Source organism: Castanea sativa, chromosome 2, assembly GCF_040712315.1.
Source record: "Castanea sativa cultivar Marrone di Chiusa Pesio chromosome 2, ASM4071231v1".
NCBI lineage: Eukaryota > Viridiplantae > Streptophyta > Magnoliopsida > Fagales > Fagaceae > Castanea > Castanea sativa.
This window is the reverse complement of record NC_134014.1, coordinates 26,844,692-26,869,267: the sequence shown is the minus strand read 5'-3', so window position 1 is coordinate 26,869,267 and position 24,576 is coordinate 26,844,692. Positions and strand designations below refer to the sequence as shown.

General features: G+C 37.2%; 1 protein-coding gene across 1 annotated transcript in view; it reads left to right on the top strand.

The window, feature by feature from the left end:
* Positions 1 to 2,793: 2,793 nt before the first annotated feature.
* LOC142624463 (uncharacterized) overlaps positions 2,794 to 24,576 on the top strand; it is a 36,656-nt gene continuing 14,873 nt past the window's right edge. The window contains exons 1-10 of the mRNA XM_075798031.1: positions 2,794 to 3,291; positions 3,394 to 3,562; positions 3,781 to 3,968; positions 4,211 to 4,471; positions 5,437 to 5,520; positions 5,644 to 5,691; positions 5,853 to 5,917; positions 6,592 to 6,640; positions 20,918 to 21,164; positions 23,427 to 23,548. Of these exons, the coding sequence (XP_075654146.1) occupies positions 2,914 to 3,291; positions 3,394 to 3,562; positions 3,781 to 3,968; positions 4,211 to 4,471; positions 5,437 to 5,520; positions 5,644 to 5,691; positions 5,853 to 5,917; positions 6,592 to 6,640; positions 20,918 to 21,164; positions 23,427 to 23,548 (1,611 nt within the window). The 5' untranslated portion in view covers positions 2,794 to 2,913. The remainder of the gene's footprint in view (positions 3,292 to 3,393; positions 3,563 to 3,780; positions 3,969 to 4,210; positions 4,472 to 5,436; positions 5,521 to 5,643; positions 5,692 to 5,852; positions 5,918 to 6,591; positions 6,641 to 20,917; positions 21,165 to 23,426; positions 23,549 to 24,576) is intronic.

Sequence of the window (24,576 nt, the reverse complement as noted above, 5' to 3'; positions counted from 1 at the left end):
ATATGTCTAATATGGGACTCATCACACACACATCACACAATCAATCAAATTGAGGCATTACAACTTGGTTCCTTCGCTTCCATCACACCACAATTTAGAAAAATGTGGCTTTGAAAACTAGATAAAATAAAGATTGGTGATCATGAAGGAGTTTCCAAGTGTGTTTTGCCAAAAGTGCATCATTGAATCGTGAGAAATCCTTGAAGCCCATTCCACCTTGTGACTTTGGCTTACACATATCCTACCACTTCACCCAATGTATCTTCCTAGCATCCCCACATTGTCCCCAAAAAACATTCTTTGAATCAAAGCTTCAATCTCATGACATAGAGTGACTGGCAACTTGAAGCAAGACGTCATATATGTAGGGAGAGCTTCTACAACTGCTTTGATCAAAACTTCTCATCTCGCTTATGATAAAAGTTAAACTTCCCACCCCTGCAATTTCTTCCATATCAATTGCTTTAGATGAGCAAAACTTTCCTTTTTTCTCCTATCGACAAAGGAAGAAAAACCCAAATACTTTTCATATTGTTGAACCACCTATACCCCAAGAGCCTCTTTAATCACTTCTTGCATATCTGATGTGGTTGATTTGCTGAAAAAAAGTGTTGTTTTTGCTTTTTGTATTTGCTACCCCAAGGCTCTCTCATAGGTCGCCAAAACATCTAGCAACTTTAACACTCATCTTTTTCAGCCTTGCAAAAAATCAAACTATTATTTGCAAAAAGTAGATGTGTTAGTTTGGGTCCATTTCGGCATAAAGAGACTCCACTAATATCACCATTGCTTGCTGCCTTTTTAATGAGACCATGAAGTCCCTCGGTACACATGAGGAACAAGTATGGGGAGAGTGAGTCCCCTTGTATCAAGCCTCTGCTTGCCTTGATATCTCCATGAGGCTTTCCATTAATTAGAATGGAATAGAAGGCAATGGTAATACACTTCATCATAAGATTCACCCACCTGTATCAAAACCCATCTTCCTCGTAACTTTCTCCATAAATTGCTATTCAACCCATCATAAGCCTTACTCATGTTCAGCTTTAAGGCCATGTACCCTGTCCTACCAACACTATAATTCCTCATGTAATGCAGGGTTTCAATCGCTACCATGATATTATCTAAGATCAAGCGATTAGGTTGGAATGCACTTTAGTGTTCTAAGATAAGCTGAGGCACTATTTTCTTCAGTCCATTAGCCAAGACTTTAGAAAAAACTTTGTACAAAATGTTACTCAAGCTGATCAGTCTAAACTACGACACAAATTATGGGTTTTTCACTTTAGGAATTAAAGTAACAAAAGAATGACCAAGGGCAGCAGGTAAAGAACCTGCAGTTAAATAGTGCAAAACAGATTGTGTACATCATTGCCAAGTAAAGACCAATAATTTTGATGGAATAAGGGAAGCATACCATTGGGTCTAGGAACCTTTAACGAGGCCATTTGTTTCAAAGTGAGGGTTGCATTCATCTTGGCTGTTACCACTTTAGGAATAACGTCAATTACTTCCTCAAAATTTTTGGGTCTGCTAGTGGTGAACAGGTTTGTATAAAAGTTCACAATGGTATTATTTATCTATTGTTGATGAGTACACTAGTTGCTGGAAGCATCATAAAGTAGTTTCTTAGTCATCTCTGAGAAGCTTTACTGTGGAAAAACATGGTGTTTTTATCTCCATCTTTTAACCATATAACTTTTGATCTTTACTGCCACATAATAGCTTCCTTATCTAGCAGCAAGTTTATTTCACCTTCCAACCATTTCATGAGACTTGAATTCCCCCCACCCCCATTGATTGCTATTTTTTCTGCCTGGATCAGTTGTTTTCTTTTCTTCTCAAGTTCATGCTTCACATTACCAAAAACCTGCCTACTCCAATGTGTAAGCTCTCTACCGCATTATTAATCTTAGTAATGATTTTTGTATATATCCCAAGACTCATCCACGTCTTTCCTCCAAACAGCTTCTACTGTGTTGCTACAGCCTTGATCCATCATCCACATTTGCTTAAACCAAAAAGGTTTTTGAGAACTACACTTCATACCCTCAGGCACTATCCACAAAGCTTTATGATATGGTGTTGTAACATACAAGTAACGGATTTTTGGTCCTGAAAAAATTTAAAACCAATCATTATTAGCCACTGCTCTGTCAAGTCTCTCCCACGTTATATAATCTGCATAAGAGCATCCACAGTAGTGGAGCTAAAAATTTAGCAATTTAGCTCCATCAAAAGTTACTATATCTATTTTACCTACACACATGCTGCAGCAGTGAATCTATTTTAGATTTCAACACAATAAAATAATATAAACATCACAATAAAATAATATATCTATCACAATAAAATAAAACATCTCACTACAATAAAAACACCACAATAAAAAGATAATGTGAACACAAAATAAAAAATTAATTTTTTTTAGCTCTCATGAACAGTGCACATCTATCTATAGATGTGCACTGTAGCAGAAGAATGAAATTTAAAAAAATATAGATTTACCACTGCGTAGTTCTTTTTGGTGTTTTGGTGAAACTAAAATAGCTATATAGCTATTTAGTTCCACTGCTGCAAGTGCTCTAAGACCTGTTTAGTATTGTTGCTTAAACAACACTTTTCAGTATTTCTTTAAATACCATAACACATATTTCTGAAATACTTTTTTAATCTACACATATCTCCGCAACACTTAAATAATTTAACTAAAAATAACTTATTGAACAAGGCTATATAAAATAAAAATACCACGGGTAAAGCTAAAAATTGAACAGAAAGATCTCATTTTCGTCAATTATTAAAGGAAAAAAATTAGAGTTGCGAAACACTAGCTCACAGAACGAATCGAAAGCCCTAGAGAGAAAACCCGGAAGAAGAAGTAGGTGAAGTTGGGAGAGTGAAAAGGGCAAGATGGAAAAAAAAAAGCAAGGGGAGGAGCTTTTGGAGACTCTAGGGGACTTCACGAGCAAGGAGAACTGGGACAGGTTCTTCAGTATCCGAGGCAGCGATGACTCCTTCGAGTGGTATGCGGAGTGGGCCGAGCTCAGAGGCCCACTATTGTCCCACCTCCAACAACAACAACAACAACGTGAACATCAGCCGAATATGCAGATACTGGTTCCTGCTTGTGGCAACTCTCGTCTCTCCGAGCACCTGTACGACGATGCCGCCTTGAAGGCCATCACCAACATCGACTTTTCCAAGGTTGTCATTTCCGACATGTTGCGCCGCAACGTCCGTCAACGCCCTGAAATGCGGTGGCGCGTTATGGACATCACGACAATGCAGGTCTGTCTAATAATAATAATAATAATAATTTTGATCTAAAAATTGATGATTTATTTATATATATATATATAAAATTTACTTATGGACATCACGACAATACAGTTCATGGATGAGACTTTTGATGCTGTTGTTGATAAAGGTGGACTCGATGCTTTGATGGAGCCACAACTTGGCCCTAAGCTCGGGATTCAATATTTATCTGAGGTTATGAGAATTCTGAAATCTGGGGGAAAATTTATTTGCCTTACCTTGGCTGAGTCTCATGTTTTAGGTACTCTTTGTTGTTTTCTTTTACCTTGCTTTCTTATTTTAGTTCACATCTCTATTCCATTTTCCCATGTATCTGTATTGACTCACCTATTGAGGAAATCAGTCATTAATTCATTGCATTCGTACCAAAACTTTATCACTTGCTGCTTCCTTCCTACCTATTCCCTAAAATAATATAATATTAGATGGTGCTTGCTTTACCTATTCCATTCTTTTCAGGTTTGCTCTTCTCTAAGTTGAGATTCGGGTGGAAAATGATTATTGAGGCCATACCTCAGACTCAGAAACCATCCAGAAAGCCTAGCCTTCAAACATTTATGGTAGTTGCCGAGAAAGAGATGTCTAGTACGTTGTACGAGATAACAGCATTGTTCAATAGTGATTCTCTTGATTGCAGTGGAGTTCAGGTACAATAACTTGCTTGCATTCTTTTCTGGACGATAATAAAACTTTTTCATTAGCAATGTATGACATATGCTCAAAATTATTTTACACAATGAAACATAACAGCAGTCCAACATGTTTAGGTTTGCGTTAAGACTTTTTTAAACATCAAGTTAGTAGGGAGTTAGCGTAAACTTAATTAATCAAAATTGGGAATTCTAATTTTTTTTAAAGCTTTAATTGAATCTGATTGATTTGTTTTTAGGCTTGCGGAATCAATGAAGCTCTTGAAAATGAGAACCAAATTCGAAGAGGATACTCCAATGGTTCCCATATATTGTACTCACTTGAAGACCTGCAACTTGGAGCGAAAGGGGATCTCACAAAGCTTTGCCAAGGTCGTCGGTTCCAGCTTACTTTGGGTGGACAAGGGGGCTCTCTTTTTAGTTATAGAGCCATACTTCTTGATGCTCGGCAGCATTCTGGTTCATTCATGTACCATTGTGGGGTTTTTATTGTGCCTAAGGTCTGTGTTAGCATATCTATTAGATCCAAACACTTGTGGGATAGTGCAACACATAATTTTATTTTATTACTATGTTTTTGCTTTTGTCGTGCTACTGAAATTGGATAGAATCTGTTTGTCCAATTATGGTTTGATTGGAAGCTGACATCCTCATTTATCTAAGTAAAAAGAAGCATTGCTTATAAGTTATCAAGTTCAAGGAAATTGGCTGGGGTCATTCTTATGCCTGTTGTGCCCCCACCTCCCTCTCCAATAAAACCATTGAATTTCTTCAAAATACCAATGAAGAATTATAGGTTTTAAAAATTTTAATATTTGTTAGTTCCATTTATGCATCATGTCATAAGATGGCACATCAGAATTGGTTATGTTCATTGTTAAGTTGAACCAAATTTGTTTTACCTAATTTTTTTCGTAAAAAGTGACAATATTCAGCAGAACCTAATATGAGCTCTTATTTACATGATTTTAACTACTGATAATTTGTGGAGAGATCTGATAGTTGTGCTTCACTGGTGTTGCATGTGTAAGAGGGATGGGGAAACTATTGATCATCTGTTTTTACATTGCCTGTGTGAAATATAATATTTTCACTTTTTGGGGTTCAGTGGGTTATGCCAAGAAGAGTTGTGTACTTCCTATCTAGCTAGTTGGGTAAGTTAAGAAAAAACAGAAATTGTGGTGATTTGGAGCATGATATCCCACTGTCTCATGTGGTATTTGGTGGGAGATAGACTCATGAATTGAAGACTTCATTCCTCCATACTTTATTTGAGTGGATAAATGCTTTGGGTTTTTTCTACTTATGCTTCTTTATTTATTTTTCTTGTTGGTTGTACTTACCATGCATCATTGTCTTGACCTGTTGATTTTAGTAGACTACCCCTGTACGCTCTTGGGTTTTTTTGCACTCATTATCATTTTGTTCTTCTGCTTGAAGTATGTAACGGAATGTTAGATTTCAGACACGGGCTCATGACTGGCTATTCTCTTCAGAAGAAGGACAATGGATGGTAGTTGAAAGCTCAAAGGCTGCTCGTCTCATAATGGTACCTTCTGCTTAGCAATTGTATTTTGGAGATCCTTTTTTTTTTCCTATTTTAAAAGAAAAGAAAAAAAATTAAAGATCGTTATAATTACAATGCCTAAATGAAACTTTGTGTGAAATGAAGGTTTTATTAGACACCTGCCACAATAATGCTAGCATGGATGATATTCAGGTAATATGTTCTTTCAATTTGTAAAAAAGATGTGACTGCAAAATGAAAATTAATTTGCTATTTTTTTACTTATCAAAAAATCCAAAAAGGACGTGGATTATATTTGCAACATCCATTGGCTGCATTTATTTTCTAAAATCTAAGTTTTGGCATCTCTCCAGAAGGACTTATCTCCACTGGTCAAACAGTTGGCACCAGGAAAAGAAGATAATGGAGCTCAAATTCCGTAGGTTTCTTACATCATTTGGTTTTAATCTTTGCCATTATATCATCTTGACACTTGTTTAATCATAGTGATACTAATTGTTTAAAGTTGATTCTATAACTTCTAATTGGTTTTGATGTGCCAATCAATGAAATAGCTTACAGACCAGTTATTGATGCAACTTACTCATGGCTGTACTGCAACTATAGTACTTCGAAGCTTCTTATCGAAGTTCTTTGCAATTCCAACTCCTTTTATATTTTTGTGATATATGTGCTTGCTATGACCAAGAAAATTATGGTAATGATCTTCGTTATATATGCTTTGTGTATTGGGTACAGCCTATTTGGTAACAGTTAGACTTGTTTTGATATATAGATTGTGAGGGAGAGAGCTTGAAAAGGCTTTACGACATCATTGTTATCCAAAAAGAAGTTAATACATTGTGCAGATACCTAACCCTAGAATGTTTCTCTTATCACATGACATCATTTATACTTTCAATGCACTGTTTGCATTACATTGCAATGCTGTAAGCAATCATCTATTTTCTCCAAGGGCATTCATGATCCTATTTCTGGTTTGGATATGATATATGCAGTTGCTCCATTAACTTATCAAAAAAAAAGAAGCAGCAGTCGCTCTATTATTTGCAGCTTTTTTCATAGATGCTTTCATTGTCTTGTTTTCTACAGGTTCATGATGGCTAGTGATGGGATCAAGCAACGGAATATTATTCACCAGGTGAAAACTCTTCCTATGATGTTGTTTTATTTACTGTCTTCACTCTTCAGCAAGCTCTGAAGATGAAGTTGATGATGTTACTTTATATATCCTCAAGAGTCGGTTGAAATATATAACAGTTATTTCTAAGGTGTTGGCTAATAGGTTGAGGATGATGCTTCGGAATTATTTCCAAGTCTCATAATTCTTTTGTGAAAGGTAGGCAGATTTTTTGGATTCCATCTTAATTGCTAATGAATTGATTAGATAGTAGACTAAAGGTAGGGGTTCCAGGGGTGTTGTGTAAGTTAGATGTGGAGAAAGCTTATGGTCATGTTAGTTGGGATTTCCTTATTTTTATGCTTCGGCTGTGTGGGTAAGTGGATTATGTTTTGCAAGACTACTTTTAATCAATATTACCTTACCCCCTTTGATAAATATGAAACGTTCCACCTTGCCAATCTCTGCTCCAATTTCTCAAGAATAAGATTCCAAATTATCCTCTCCTTGAAATTATCACCCAAGGGGAGACCCAAATATTTCATTGGAAGGGTTAAAGACGAGAATAAATAAATATAGAGAAGCAAAAGTAAGAAAGAGAGAAAAAAACAAGGGAGTACATGGTTCAGCCAAATAGCCTACATTCATAAAATAAAGCCCTAGCAGTCACATCTTTACTGTATACTCAAGACAACAATTATAGTGAACCCTTAACAGGGTATATATGGAGCCTAAGGGCTTACAACATAATTGGGCCTCTTAGGCCATTACATCAACATAAACCCAATTCTTTAACAAGCATTGGCTATTGACATCCTAACATAGCCACCAATTCCCCTATGCTGCTCAAAACGACCACTAGTACCAACTTTGACTTGCCTAAGTTAATCTTCAATACCAACAACACCGCATACACAACCTTATCCACCACCACCTTCTCACTCTGCTCCATATACACAACCCCCTCTACTCCACCTATCCATTCCTTTCCACCCCTTTTACCCTTTTGGTCCCTCCTGCATTCTACCCTACCCAACACAACCACCCTTCTTTCTACATAATGTATTTTTACCAAAGCCTTTTTATTGGCCTAATCATCTTGGTCAAGTTCTCCAACCATCCCATCCTACTCCGCTTTCATCACTCTCATCCCTAAAAAAAACTCAACAATTGAAGTCAAGGATTTTCGCCCCATTAGTCTTGTTAGGGGGGCGGGGGTTTATAAAATCATTGCTTAGGTCTTAGCCACCAGATTTTGCATGGTCATGGAAGATATAATTTCATCTTCACAGAATGCTTTTGTGAGGAATAGGAAGATTCTTGGCCCTGTGCTTATTGCTTATGAATGCCTTGACAGTAGAGTGAAAATTGGTTTGCCAGGGATACTTTGCAAATTAGATGTTGAGAAGGCTTTTGATCATGTCAACTGGGGATTTCTTATGCAGTTACTAGAACGGAGTGGGTTCTTTGCTAAATGGAGGTAGTGGATTTTCTTTTGTATATCTATAGTTCGCTTCTCTATTTTGATAAATGGCTTTCCTCGTGGGTTTTTGGAGAGCTCAAGGGGGTTGAGAGACAAGGTGACCCTTTGTCCCTTTTGCTGTTTGTCTTGGTTATGGAAGCTCTTAGGAGAATGTTAGATAAAGCTATCCATAATGGTCACATGTCAGACTTTGGTGTAGGTCGTTTAGAGGGAAGATCTTTGGTGGTAGGAGTGTGCATGGGTCGGGTTGAGAGAATTTTTTGACCCAACCCACCATGGTGGGTACAAAAAAATTTGGCCCGGCCCAATTCAACCCATCACATATGTCCAACCCAACCCATGCGGGTCGGGTTGGGTCGGGTCGGGTTGAACCCATGGGTTGGACATTTTTTTATTATTATTATTAAATTGAACCCATATTTTTTTTATTAATTATATAATATATTTGAATATATATTAAAGAAAGTAATAGGATTTTATATTATATATGTTTGTTGGAATTGATGAAGTGCTCTCTAGCTGGGTTTTAACTTAAAAAAATATTTATTAAATATATAATATATTTTAAATATATATTAAAATATGGGTGGGTTGGGTTGGGTTTGGCGGGTTTATAATTTTATGACCCAAACCCAACTCGATCTGTTGCAAATTTTATTTATTTATTTATAACCCAACCCAACCCACCAAGCCCTAAAAACCGACCCTACCCGGCAGGTTGGGTTGGGTCGGGTCGAGTCGGGTCGGGTTTGGCGGGTCGGTGGGTTTTCTGCACACCCCTATTTGGCGGTGTCTCATCTTCTCTTTACAGACGACACTTTAATTTTTTGTGATGCTGATCTGGATCAGGTTTTGTTTCTCCATATGATTCTCATTTGGTTTGAGGTGGTTTCTGGTCTAAAGATAAATTTGGGCAAGTCAGAGTTAGTTCTTGTTGGTATGGTGCATAATTTTGACTAATTGTTGAATGTCCTTGGCTGTAAACAAGGTACTCTTCCAATGAAATATTTAGGCCTTCCTTTGGGAGCTAAATTCAAGGATAAGACAATATGGAATCCAATTCTGGAGAAGATAGAACGGAGATTAGCAGGATGAAAATATTTGTACTTATCCAAGGGAGGTAGAGTCACTTTAATTAAAAACACTATCTAATTTACCCGCTTATTTTCTATCTTTATTTCCTATTCCTGCTGCTGTGGCTAATCGAATTGAGAAACTTCAGAGGAATTTCTTATGGGGTGGCATTGGTGATGAACCAAAATTCCATTTAGTTAAATGGGCTATTGTCTGCACTCCCATTGATTCGGGTAGTTTGGGGATAAGGAAGGCAAAACTTTTTAATGAAGCTTTGCTTGGAAAGTGGCTATGGAGATTTGGGATGGAGAGGGCTGCCCTTTGGAGGCAAGTGATGGCGGTGAAACATGGCTGTGGATGGGGTAGCTGGTGTACTGGGCCTATAAATGGTCCATATGGTGTTGGCTTGTGGAAAAATATTAGTTGGGGCTGGTCTTTTTTTTTCGCCACATTCTATATGATATGGGGATGGGTCTAGGGTGAAATTTTGGCAAGATCGTTGGTGTGGCAAAACATCTCTTGCAGTCAGCTATCTTGAATTGTTTAGATTTTGCCAAGATCAGGAGTTTAGTGTGGTTGAGATTATGAAGTTTGATAATGGAATCCTGTTTTGGGATGTAAGTTTCTTTAGGGGTGTGCATGCTCGAGAACTAGAGGCACTGGCCGGTTTCATGGATACTATATATGGTGCTTTGGTGAGAGAGTTTGGTGAGGATAAGATGTGCTGAAATCTGATAGAGAGAAGGGCTTCACGGTTAAGGATTATTACAATCTCTTAGTGGGCTCTAATGATTATTGCTTTCCTTGGAAAAGCATTTGGAAACAGAAGATTCATTCTCGAGTAGCTTTCTTTGTTTGGACTGCTGCTTTAGGGAAATGCTTAACGATTGACAATTTACGAAAAAGGAAGGTTTGGATATTGGATTGGTGCTACTTGTGCAAGTGTAATGGTGAATCGGTTGATCATCTTTTTCTTCATTGTTCGGTTGCAATGGATATGTGGGCTATGGTGTTCGGTTTGTTTGGAGTGATTTGGGTTATGCTGCAGTTTGTAGTAGGGCTTCCAGCATGTTGGCACAGATTTGGCTGTCATCAAAATGGGTATATATGGTTGATGGTTTCTCATTGCTTATTGTGGTGCCTTTGGAGGGAGCAAAATAGTTGGTGCTTTGAAGATAAGGAGAGATCCATATCAGACTTGAAGTTATTTTTCTTTAGAACTTTAATGGATTGCTTGGCTACTTTGCAGAACCAATCATTTTTATCTTTTCTTGATTTCTTAGATTCTTGTAATTTTTGTTCTTAATTGTATGACCCCTTGTACACTCCCTGTGTACTAGGGTGTGCCCCTTTTTTTATTTCAATAAACTTTTTACTTATAAAAAAAAAAAAACAATACTGCTATCCCTTCCTCCACAAAGCAAGCCTCCCCCACACAAAGCTCCACCAAACATGTCTCCCCCATAAATCAACCTAATTCCCTCTCTTCCTTCCTCTCAGCCCAAGCCTAACCCTCAAACCTAATTCTAAGGTTTTTTCTTCAGTTTTTGTTGGTGGTAAAATAGATTCCTATGCTATTCATGAACGTCGGGATGAGTAGCATGGCTTTATTTTGTGGGAAGGTTGGGTTTGGATTGGATCATTGCTTGTTTAGCAGAATTATCTTGTTGGAATTTTAGCATTCAAAAGAATGTGTGAGAATTAAAAAATCTTGGAGATAACTAGTTGATCAAATTTGGGTGGTTTTTTTGTGTGGAAATCTCTGAGTATCACAATAGTGCAAGACGTGGTTGTCTTTGGGCTCCAGCGGGAGTCAAAGAAGGGTGGTTGGGCTTCACTTGAAATGAGACTGTGTGAGTTCTTCTTGGGGAAAAAAGCTTCTAGGTTGGGGAAAGAGGTGGTGGCCGGTGGTGGTGGATTTTTCAAATCCGTTAGCAATCAAAATTCTCAAGTTTGGAAAGTTTTAAAAGATCATAAGAATTTAGGATTTGATTAGTTCCCTAAAATTTCTGGCCATGTTAATCAGCATGAGAGATCTGGGGATTTGATTAGTTTACTCAAAGTTTATTACTCATTTAAAATCTAGTAGACCTTTACATCAAACCAGTGTGAAATGGACCCAGGCCCACTTTGGGTTTAAAATTTCAACTTCTTTATCGGGTGAAGGCAAGCGGACTGTTGCGTGGGCTAATAATAAACAACCCACTATAGTTGTTCTTCCCTTAAATATAGTGACGGGGCTTCTTAAAGCCCATCTCAACATCCTTTGTGAGTTTGGGTCCTCGGAAATATAAAAGCCAAACAGAGGAAATGGTGTGTCTCTCACGTGAAGGTTGTGTGGGTTTGATGGCTCGGCCAAACTATTGCACGAAGCTGAAGTGAGGTTGGAGGTAGTGCTTTCGAGCTTCGGCGATGGTGTAGGTCTTATATTCGAGGTTGTTTCTTTTGGTTTATGTGACTCGGTCATCCATGAAGCAGAGAAGCAGCGGAAGTGATTCTGAGACCCGATGCTAGCGTGGGTTTGATTTTTGAGGCTAATCTGCTTGCTGACGGTGTCTCCAATGGTGGTTCTATGGTCACTCCACCAGGTGTGGGTCTTTTGTCGTCTTTTCCGGTCTTGGAGTTATTTGAAATGCTCCGGGGGCAACAACTATTGGGTTCTAATTTCTTCTGTCCTCTATTTGAGTTGGGTTTTGACTCAAACGATGCTGTTGCACCTAGGCAGTTTTGGGAAGATCCTTTGTTGACAGAGAAGGGATTAGGTACTTGTTCTTTGGTTGTTGCACCTTTGACTTTGTGGGATCCTAATGGAGGTTTAGATTTTGTTATGGAGGTGAGTTTTATTGATGGATTTTCTTTGGAGGATTTGAAGCCTTCGGAATGGGTGAGAGCAATGATCAAAGGTTTTGGTTCATATGTGGGGTTTCCTATTGCTTGTTGTGAGAGTCAGTGCATTGCTTTCTTCCAAAAACTTGGGTGTGCTTGGGAAAAACAAGATGTTGCTTGTTGTGAGGAATTTACTTAAGGAGTGGAAATGTGATGTTGTCTGTCTTAAAGAAACCAAACTTCACAATACTAGTTCTACCATTGTCAAAAGTCTTTGGGGCAGCCCTTGTGTAGACTGGATAGTTTTGAATACCATTTGCACGGCTGGGGAAATATTGTTAATGTGGGACAAAACGGTTTTTGAGAAAGTTGAATGTGCGGTTGGTAGTTTTTTGGTTTTGGTTTTTGTTTTGTTGAGAGGTGTGGTAGATGGCTTTGAATGGGTCTACTTGGGGGTGTATGGACCAAACGATGATAGCCTTAGGGATTTGATGTGGGTGGAGCTTAATAGTATGAGATCACAGTGGACTTTGGCTTGGTGTTTGTTTGATGACTTTAATATTATCAAGTAAGAGATTTAAGTGTACTTCGTTCCGCTCGGCCGTGTTTAAATTCTCGGGTTTTATTGAGAAGCATCATTTGGTGGATTTACCTCTGGTGGGAGGTGAGTATACTTGTTTTCGTGATTTTGACAACCCTTCTATGTCTAAAATTGATAGTGTTGGTGTTAGCGGGCTAGGAGGAAGATTTCTTACATTTGATCCAAAGGATACTCCCTTGGGTGGTATCAGACCATTGTCCTCTTCTTTTGGTGCCTTTAAATTTGAAAATATGTGGCTAAAAATGGAGGGTTTTGTGGAGATGGTTCATCTTTTGGTGGAATATTTATCATTTTATGGGGCCCCTTGGTTATGTATTAGCTTGTAAATTGAAGGCCTTGAAAAGGGATTTGAAATATTGGAACAAGCATGTTTTTGGGATGTGTTTTTTAGGAAAAAATGTATGTTGACTGAGCTTTTAGATCTTGATCTGAAAAAAGGGATGGAGCTTTTGAGCTAGGAGGACCGAGATAGAAGGGTTGTGGTTAAATCTGATATTGATTTTTTGGCTTCTCTAGAAGAGATTTCTTGGAGGCAGAATTCTAAGGCTTTTTTCATTGAAGAAAGGGATAATAATACTCAGTTTTTCCATAGACTTGCCCATTCTCATAGACGAACTAATTATATTAGGGGTGTGGAGGTAGAGGGCACTCTTTATGAGGATGTTGCGGATATCCTGGATCAAGTGGTGGATTTTTATAAGAAGTTGTATCAGGAATCGGAATCTTGGAGGCCTACTATTGATGGCTTAGATTTTGCTAGTTTAGATGAGACTGAGAGGTTTTTTTTGGGGAAGGAGATTCTTGAGGCTCTCAAGGAGGTTGAAGCTGACAAGTCCCCTGGTCTTGATGGTTTTACTATGACATTTAAAAAAAAATGTTGGAGTGTGCTAGAAGGGATGTTAAGGCTTTTTTCTCGGATTTCCATTGTGTTTTTGAAAAATCTTTTAATGCCACTTTTCTAAGTTTGATTCCCAAGAAGACTGATGCGATCAATATTAAATTCTTTCGCCCTATTAGTCTTGTGAGTAGTCTATTTAAACTGTTGTCTAAGGTGTTGGCACATAGACTTCGAAGTGTTCTTGATAAACTCATTTTTGATTCTCGCAATTCTTTTGTTGGAGGGAGACAGATTCTTGATTCAGTGTTTTGATTGCAAATGAATGCTTAGATAGTAGAATGAAGAGTGGTGTTCTCGGTGTGATTGTTAGGTTGGATGTTGAGAAGGTTTACAATCATGTGAACTAGAATGCCTTATTTTATCTTATGGAGAGGATGGGTTTTGGGGTGAAGTAGGGGAGACTGATGAAGGCATGTATTACTACAGTCCGGTTTTTTGTTTTTTGTTAATGGTTCCACTACTAGTTTTTTGGTAGTTCTCGTGGTCTCCATCAAAGGGATCCCTCCTCTCCACTCTTATTCCTTTTGGTTATAAAGGTGTTGAGCAGTTTGTTAAAGAGAAGAGAATGGAAGGGGGTATAAATATTTCTCACATTCTTTTTGCTGATGAAACTATCTTATCTTGTGATGCTTCTAGGGAACAACTTTTATACATACGGTTGGTGTTGATTTTCTTTGAAGCTATTGTAGGCTTGAAAGTTAATATTGGGAAGAGTGAGATTGTTCCAGTAGGTGAGGTAAGGAATTTGAATGCTTTGGCTTGAGTTTTATGTTGTAAGGTGGGTAGCTTGCAAATGATTTACTTGGGTATGCCTCTTGGGGCTCATTATAAGGATTAATCGATGTGGAATCCTATTATAGAGAAAATGGAGAGGAGACTGTCTGGTTGGAAACGTATTTATTTGTCAAAGGGAAAGGGAGGTAGACTTACTCTTTTAAAAAGTATTCTATTGAGCCCTCCTACCTATTTTCTGTCTTTTTCACTATTCCTCAAGCTGTGGTGGCGGCTAGACTAGAGGATTTTGATGGAGGAAAAAATGGTGAAAAGGAAAGATGTTCTAGAAAGCTTAAGTTGCTTAGAGAAAAGAAAGAATGAACTAGCACTTCAAGAGACACACTCTTGGAATAATACCTCATAGGTATATTTCTTGGATTCAAATTCAACTAGTTACAATGAGAGCAGCCTTGATATTTATAAATACATACTTAAGCTGTTGATTGGCTAGAAAGTTAGTTACAAGAACCTACCATGTGGCTTCCATGTGATTGGCCAAAGCCTAACAAACATCTCTAACTAACTAATATGCTAATGCACTTATCACTAACAATCTATCAACTAACTAACTTTTTGTTACAAGTGAAAGGATCTACTTATCATACAACATAAGCACTAGTAAACGACTAGCGTTAAAAATGAACTGCATTAGATTCAGAGGAATTTTCTTTGGGGGTCTTTTGAGGAAGTTTTTAAATATCCTTTAGTGGCTTAGGAAGATGTTTGTAAGCCAATCAAGGTAAGTGGGTTGAGGATCCAGAGGATTGGGTTGTTTAAAGCTTGGAAAGTGGTTGTGATGCTTTGGGAAGGAAAGTTACTATTTATAGCATCAAGTTATAGCAATGAAATATGGAGCGGCTAGAGGAGGTTGGTGTACTAGAGGTGTACAAGGATCTCAAAATGTGGAAGGGTATTGGAACAAGTGCAGAGAGATTTTTTGGATAGATAGTGTAAGTTGTAGGGGAGGGCCACTGTATTCATTTCTAGCATGACCCATGGAGTGGACATATACCTCTAAAGAACCTTTTTCTTGATCCGTATGATTGTTCTCGGTCCAAAGAAGCTTGGATTTCTGACTTGTTTGTTTTTGCATTCGAACGGGGAGAGGAGTTGGAATTTACAATTTAGGAGAGCTCCTCATGATCGGGAGTTGGAGGCCGTTGATTCTCTTTTTGAGCTTCTTTACTCTTGTATGCCGAGAGCTGAAGGGAGGATAAGCTGTCTTAGAAGTTGACTTCGAATAGTGTGTTTGATGTGCGCTCATTTTTTGTCTGGTGATTTTACTGTTGTTTTTCCTTGGAAGAGCTTTTGTTTTGTAAAGGTTCCGAAAAGGGTGTCATTCTTTTTATGGACAACAGCCAGGGATGGGATACTTATCATTGATAATCTTGTTAAGAAAGGTCAATCCCATGTTAATTGATGTTGCATGTGTCGGTGTGATGGAGAATCTGTGGACCATCTCTTACTTCACCATAAGTTGGCTTATGCATTGTGGTGTGATGTTTTTCATGCGTTTGGAGTCCATTTGGCAATGCTGAAGATGGTTAATTCTCTTCTTTTTGCTTGGGAGCATTGGTTTGGGAAGCATTAGTCAACTATCTGGAATATGATATTGTGGTTAGTTTGGCAGGAATGAACCATATCTTTGAAGATAATGAGAGATCTTTGGATCTTTTAAAACATCTTCTTTTTGGTACTTTATTTTAGTGGGCTCATATTTGGGGTCTTACACAATGTATTTCAATTCCTGCTTTCTACAATTTGTTAGCTATTAGGTTTAGCTCTTGAGCTTTATGTATTTTATTTTATGTCCAGAGTGTTCATCATCATGAACATGATGTTTATTTTTTCAATTAAAATTCTATTACCTTTCCAAATTTTATTATTATTATTTTTTCTTTCTATTTTGATAAATGGTAGTCTAAGTGGTTTTTTTTGGAGTTAAGGGGCTATGCCAAGGAGATCCTGTTTCCCCATTGTTATTTGTTATTCTTATGGAGTCTTTGAGCTGTATGTTGGATGCAACTGTCAATGATGGATGTATTTCGGGATTCTCCATAGTCACCTCAACGAATAACTTGATGATAGTGTCTCATCTTTTGTTTGTAGATATGTCAATATTTTGTGATGCTGACTCTAGTTAGATAGCAAAATCGGTGAAACTCTCTCTCTTGGTTTGATTTTGTGTTAGCATTGAAGATTAACTTAGGCAAGTCAAAGTTGGTACTAGTAGTTGTTTTGAGTAGCATGGGGGAATTAGTGGCTATGTTGGGATGTAAACAATCAATGCTTATTAAGGAATTGGGTTCATGATGATGAAATGGCCCAAGAGGCCCAATTATGTTGTAAGCCCTTATTGGGCTAACCCTAGCTTCTAGACTATATATATACCCTGTTAAAGGTTCACTATAATTGTTGACTTGAGTATACAGTAAAGATGTGACTGCTAGGGCTTAATTCTATGGATGTAGGCTGTTTGGTTGAACCATGTAATCCCTTGTGTTTTTCTCTCTTTCTTGCTCTACTTCTCTATATTAATATATTCTCTTCTACTTCTCTATATTAATTTATTCTCTTCTTTAACACTTCCGACGAAATTTTTGGGTCTACCATTGGGTGCTAAATTCAAGAAGAGGATAATTTGAAATCCTATTCTTGAGAAATTGGAGCAGAGATTGGCAGGGTGGAAGCTGTCGTATTTATTGAAGGGTTGTAAGGTAACATTGATTAAAAGTACTCTTTCAAATTTGCGTAATTATTTTGTTTCTCTCTTTCCTATTCTAGTGGATATGGCTAATTGTTTTAAGAAGTTACAAAGGGATTTTATATGGAGTGGGATTGGTGAAGATTCCAAATGTCATCTTGTTAATTGTCTTAAATTTGTGATTCAGTGCAAAGTTGGGGGGGGGGGTTGGGAATTAGGAATCTGAGAAGATTTAATCAAGCATTGTTAAGGAAATGCTTTTGGCGATTTGGGACTAAGAGAGAGTTGCTTTGGAGGAAGGTCATGGGGGTAAAGTATGGGAGTGATTTGGGGGCTGGTGTACTAAAGATGTGTTGGGTCCTCATGGTGTCAGTCTTTGGAAATCCGTAAAGAAGGGTGTGGTTAACCTTTTCTTAGTTTCTCGAGTAATGACGTGGGTAATGGTACTGGGGTAGTGGACCTTATGCAATTCTCTAATGAGAGGATTCATTGGGATGTTCAATCCTCTCAATTGGTTCAATATTGGAAAATGGGGCCATTGGCCATTTTTATGGACTTAAATCATTCTACATCTATGAGAGGAGATGGAGTTGATCAACTATGTTGGTGGCAAGCGAAGTGTCAGGGTTTTGAGGTTAGAGGGTATTATCGTTCCCTATCTTCATCTAATGGAATGTTGGAAAATTGTGTGAAGATCGAAGGTTCTTCCTAGGATAGCATTCTTTTCATGGACTACTGCCTTAGGGAAGATCTTGTCAATAGTTAATCTACGGAATAGAGTCATTATTGTTTTAGATTGGTGCTATATGTGTTAGCAAAGTGGGAAGTCAGTGGACCATATTCTTCTTAATTTTCCTATTGCTTGAGTTGTGGACCATGGTGTTTTGTTTGTTCGGAGTTCACTGGGTCATGCCACGCGGGGTTCTAGATTTGTTTGCTTCTTGGTAGGCAATTTTGGTTGGCATTGAAATATTGCTATTTGGAAGTAAACAAATCTAGAAGGCAAAGCAAAGAATGGATGCAGGGTTTTTGGGTTAGAATTAAGGAAGATGTTGGAGCTTGAAAACTATGTGAATGGTGGGTTTGGTCATTCGAAATTTGTAGCTTAGCATCATAAGGATAACTCAGGGGTTCAACCATTTAAAACCTTTGCCGGTACGGTGCGTGGGCATCAGGTGCAGGTCAGGGGCAGGAATCAGCTAAACTTTGTTTGTTCGGAGTTCACTGGGTCATGCCACACGGGGTTCTAGATTTGTTTGCTTCCTAGTAGGGCAACTTTGGTTGGCATCGGAATATTGCTATTTGGAAGCAAACAAATCTAGAAGGCAGAGCAAAGAATGGATGGAGGGTTTTTGGGTTAGAATTAAGGAAGATGTTGGAGCTTGAAAACTGTGTATGGTGGGTCTGGTCATTCGAAATTTGTAGCCCAGCATCATAAGGATAACTCAGGGGTTCAACCATTTAAAACCTTTGCTGATACGGTGTGTGGGCATTAGGTGCAGGTCAGGGGCAGGAATCAACTAAACCTTTTCCGAGTGTGTATGGGATTGCTTCCAATAAAGAGGCATCGGTGGCCTTTTCTCTTGAACGGTTGGGGATAGAGGAACAGAGAAGCTAGGATGTTCATTTTATTCGGAGACCAAATGATTGGGAAATGGGTGGTGTGGATGATTTTCTCCGCACCTTGGTCTTAATCTACCTCTCACTGAGAATGGAGATCGCATGCGGTGGAAGTTGACAAAGAATGGGGAATTTGATATTTGATCGTTTTATAATAAGTTAAGAAGACTATTGCCCATTATTTTTCCTTAGAAAGGTACATGGAAGGTTAAGGCTCCTCGACGTGTCTCGTTCTTTGTTTGGACTGCTGTATGAGATAAGATCCTTACAGGCGATAACTTGAGGGGTAGAGGGATGGATTTTGTTAACTGGTGCATTATGTGCCGTTGTAATAGGGAGATGGTGGATCATCTGCTACTTCATTGTGGTAAGGCTTATAGGTAGTGGAGTTTGGTGTTTAGATCTTTTAGGATTTCTTGGGTCTTGCCAAGAACGGTAGCGGATACTCTCTTTGGTTGGTGGAATTGGCTTGGAAAGCATTCGTCTAGCATTTGGAATTTAGTTCCTTTGTGCTTAATGTGGTGTCTTTGGAGGGAACGAAATTGGAGGACGTTTGAGGACATGGAAAGCTCGGATGATCAGCTATTGGCATCTTTCAGTGGCTTTCTGTTTGACTGGTCTAAAGGCTTGGGGACTCACCTCTAGTGACTCTCTCCCAATGTTCCTTAGCACTCTCCTTTGTAATTAGTATCTTTTCCTTTCCTTTTTCTTTATTCATCTTTTATTTTTGTAATTTTCTCTCTGCCTTATGTTTTTCTGCATAAGGTAGTGTTCTTGAACATATATCCTTTTTACTTACCAAAAAAAAAAAAATCTAGAACCCCATGCATCATGACCCAGTCAAACAAACCAAACACCATGGTCTATTCTCAAGATTAAGTTTTCTTTCTTTCATACTTTTACTTGATTGGAGTATAACTTTACAGTCTCTTCATTTATTAATCCTATTGATATGTTTGAACATTGTAATTTGAGATATTGATTGTATTGCTTCCATTGGACACCTCGGTTTACTTGGTTTTTTTGGTTTCAATAAAGTTTTTGTCATTTATCATAAATAAATAAATATACAGTAAATGCTTATTATTAATCTCTCTACTCTTTTTCCCAGAATTAGACATAATATTGAAGTCTGAAGTACTTCTACAATTTATTTAGTTTCACATTATTTCCAATTTTAGCAAACTTTGATGAATTGTTCTTAGCCGTTAGAGATGGTGGTGGTTGGACTTGAGGCCTGATTTCAAGTGTTCATCGTATGGTAGCTTGGAACTGTCCTCACCTTCTAGTCCCCTCCCTCAATACACTGAAACTTTGGTAGTGATTGAGTTTTGGTTCAAATGTTCAATGTCCAACATTTCAGTATTATTAAAGGTTGTTTTATATACACCTACCCTGTCAAGGTGCCACCTAGTGGTGGAAGACTTGGATGAGCTGTAGACCCAGACATCAGGGGTTCACTTGGATTACTTGATACACGGTTTTGACTGGTGGGCCCATGTATCTAGGGTTTACTCCCCAGTGATGGGTCCAAAGGGCCTTGCCTTGGTTGGTTTTCATATCATCAAATAAAAATTGAGAAAATTTCCTGAAGTGTGTAAGTTCCTAAAAAGGAAAACAAAAAAGGAAAAAGGAGCGGTAGAGATCCTAGAATGTATTTGATTGTTCATGTTTTCTATCACTCTTGGGTCTAATTTAGAAGATTTTCAGAGCAAAGTTTCTGTGGATGCTGGAATGCATCTTTAGTGTCAGATTTTTGTAAAAAGGCATTGTTGTATTGATGGTAGCCCTCATCATACACTGACTACAATCTTAAGTCCTCTTATAAAAAATCTCATTGGAACTTATAAAAAATTTCTTGAAGGAAGTGTTGAAATTGGAATAAATAAAGGAAATATCATGTTTTGATGGAGTTGATGCCTCATTGCTCTAATTGAGATTTTTATTCTTAAATGTCACTATTTGATTGATTGAGGGTTATTGGCGGTTTTGCTTCTACTCTTTTGGAATTTTTAAATCTATCTATCTTTAAACCTAGGTTCTTTATTTTGCTTGACTTCTTTGTGTACTGGGCTCTGCACTCTTTGCCTTTTCAATAAAACTTTTTTAACTTATAAAAAACGTTGTTGTTGAAAAGAACTATAGGGGTTTCTTAGCCTCCTCTCAGCAATTTGGCTTCCTATTCTGTCAATTGTCCATTTTACCATTATGAACTTACTTTGACTGTTAAGTGAATCTAACTGGAGCTATTTATTGTCTATGAAATTTCAGAAAAAGAAAACAATTTTCACAGTATCCTTAATTATCTGTCCTTCTAGGTCATATCTCCATTGAGTGGACCAGTAATTGTTGAAGATGTGGTTTATGAAAATGTTGATGTTGATGTTCGCCTTTTGCCATCCGGAGATTTGATATTTCGTCGCCTTATTTTTGAAAGAACTAGAAGTCTGGTGCAGTCAGAAGCTTTGCTAGCAAAGGAAGGATCTGAGAAAATTAATCAAATTGAGAGGAAGAAAACTAGCTCATCTTCCAAATCCAAGAGAAGGGGACCTAAAGAAATAATTGGTATTGATCCATGCCTTTGATGTGATTGTTATTAATCTAGTCACTCTTTTGCATCATGATTTTGCTTGAATTGTACATCTTTCCATATATATTATTTGTTTTTTACTTGACATTGTGTGGTACATGAATTTCTTTCAGATTTATTTTTCCATTTTCAATATAATTTGAGAAATGTTACTCGTGTTAAGCTACTACAATTGGTGTGCATAGATGTATTTTTTTTTTGTTCTCTCTCTCCCTCACTCTCTCTCACATGCGTGCTCACACAAACACGGGGGGATATGAGAGATAGGTTATTACATATACAATGAATAGGGACTATGGATGGAGAAGAAAGAAAGTGAAGAAAATAAGAGAGAATGATAGCCTTCTTTGTAGGTGCCGATGTAGTACCAGTGATCATCCTTTCCCTTGGAAAATAATTTGGAGTTCAGAGGCTCCTTCGAGAGTAGCCTTCTTTGTATGGACTGCAGCTTTGGGTAAAATTCTGACAATTGACAATTTAAGGAAGAGAAAGATAGGGATTACAGATTGGTGTTATATTTGCAAATGTAAAGGTGAATTTGTTGATCACCTTTTGCTACATTGCCCTATTGCTTCAAACTTATGGTCCATGATATTGGATTTTTTTTGGAGTTATTGGGTGATGCCAAAATATGTTGTTGAACTTTTAGTTTGCTGGCAAGGTCAGTTTGGTTGTCATTGGGATGGTCACATTTGGATGGTTATCTCCCATTGCTTGATGCGGTGCATCTGGAGGGAAAGGAATATCAAGAGTTTTGAAGATACCGAAAGTTCTATGTCTAATCTCAAGTGGTTCTTTTATAGAACTATGTTGGACTGGCTGTCAGCCTTGGGGAACCTTTCCTTATTTTCTATTGTAGATTTATGCAATTTTTGTAGCTGATTGTTTGCCCCAATATACTTCCTGTATACTTGAATGACTCTTTTTTTCTGATTTATATATTTTTATTACTTATCAAATAAAAAGGGAAAGATATCATAGCATTTTTCATGATTTATTTGTAATTTTTCCCATACTGAAACTCTTGATTTATCTATATAATAATGAAATTATTCGTCTTTTTTTTTTTTACTCCTTGCGATACTGCCATGTAAGCTTCTGAAAAGCTCATATTTTCCCACATTAGCATGTAGTATGTATATATATGGTTTTTTTAATTTTCAGTGTAATATCTTATACAGAGTGCCGAATTGTTATACTTTTATGAGTTGAAATCAATTGGAACTAATGGTTTCATTGGACTAAAGCAACCCAACACAAAAAATTATAATTATATTATGTTTAATTTCTGTAAGCAAATCCTAATTAAAGTACTTCTGATATTTTCTATAGTTTTTTTTTTGTGTTGTGTTATATATTTATTAAAACTTATTAATTAAATCTATCATATATAAATATTTTCATTGACCTGTCAGGGTGCAGCCTAATGGTTGGAGACTTGGGATGAGTTGTACACCTAGATATCCTGGGTTCAATCCGTAGTAAGAGTTCCCCTAGATTACTTGATACACTGCTCTAGTGGATGGGATCGTGTATTTGTGGTTTACTTCTCAGGGATGGGTCCAAAGGGCCTGCCTTGGTCCTCTCCATGCCATTAAATAAATAAATAAATACTTTCACTGAACTTTTCCACGTGTTGCACAAGTTAGTGGGTAGTGACTAGCATAAAATTATTATGATTCTGTTAGAACCATTATGATTCCTGGCAAAAGCCTGTTGTTACTGTTAGTGCCAAAACATTGCTAATTGACATTGACATAATTTCAATGTTATCAGGAGTGGCTCTGTTTGGCTACTATGGTCTTATTAACCACGTTATTTATGAAAAAAAAGTAAAATTGGAAAGTGGATTTCTGAACATAACAAAATTTTAATATTTTCATGTTAATTTTTTTTTTCTACACCAATTTTTTTTTTGAACTTTTGAGTTTGTAGTTCAGTGTGTTCCAATGCATAGTTTTACAGCATTTCGTCCTTACTAATAAAATTCAAGTTTTCTTCTTTTTGCACAAGTTTCATGAACAAGGATGTGGCAGCCACTATAGTTGCACATCTTTGCATGCAAAATGCACGGGTGGTGAGGCTGTATGACATTTGATGTGTCTTTTTGGATGCCATCTCGACTTGAGGAAAAAACTTGTTGTGGAAAGACTTGCAAGTGCCATTCTCAGAAAAGTGCATCCTATTTTGCTGCTTCTTTCCCGTTGTGTTAATTTAATATATTCTTTATCTGACAGAACTGAGCAACCAGCTGAAGGTCTATCATAGCTATTTGGCTAGTGCTTATCATAGAGGAATTATTTCTGGGTTTGTGTTGATTTCTTCTTATATGGAAAGTGTGGTGTCAACAGGAAAAACTGTAAGTACTGCTCATTTTCTGATGTTAGCCATTTCCAAAATATGCTTTACTTATTAAGAAACGAAAGAAAAAGCAGCTTGTCATGTTTGTATTCTTGAAATTTGTTTCTTTTTTGGTTTTAATTCAATAAGGAAAACTGTTCTTCCTGATTATTGTTTGACTTAGTAAAATTTGTAGGTCTACTATTATTTTACACACGAGGAAGACAGCTTTGCTCGGTAATTGACAATGCTCCCATGTATAAGATATGAACCCATTTAATGAGATTGAACACTCTGCAAGCTTAAGTGTACTTAGGAATTCTGTATGATTGGGGCCCCTGACAGTGGTCCAATTTTTTCCTTTTCTTTTCTTGATTATATTGACTAAATTTTAAACTTTAATTCTTTAGTGACCCTTAGGTACACAGTGTTTACTTGACCATTCCTTTTTCGAAGTAGAGTTTTTATTACGTAAAAAAGGGACCCATTTAAGTCCACCTTGGAAATTTTTAAGAATAAACATCAACCCTACATATTGTCTGCATTGATCTATATGATTTAGAAATTAGTTTGACATTGTTTATATATATGTATAGAGTTGAGTTTCAGTTACAACTGATGTAAGAGTTTCACCTTTTATAAGCCATAATAAATCTAACAGTAGAAACACTTTGATGGCCATGTTATCAACCTTCTATAAATAAGTGATCTAATTGCATTAATTATCTCCAACTATGTCATTAAATGCTTTGTACCCTTGTTAAAAATTTATTACAGTTGAATTTTATTTTCTTTACTCTAAATTTTCACACCACAATATTTTCATTTTCCTATAATTCATTATGCACAAAAGAATCGTATATCTCCCACCTCACCCAATCCATAGCAATTGGTAAGCAATTGGTAAACACCAAATATTAGTTGAAAACATATATACTAGTATAGCACTCCCAAAACCTAAGCTGTCTCCTTGGTTTGTATCCTAAGCTCTCTCCTTGGTTTGTATCTTTGAATTGCTTGGCGAGCTCCCACATAGAATCTAAATTC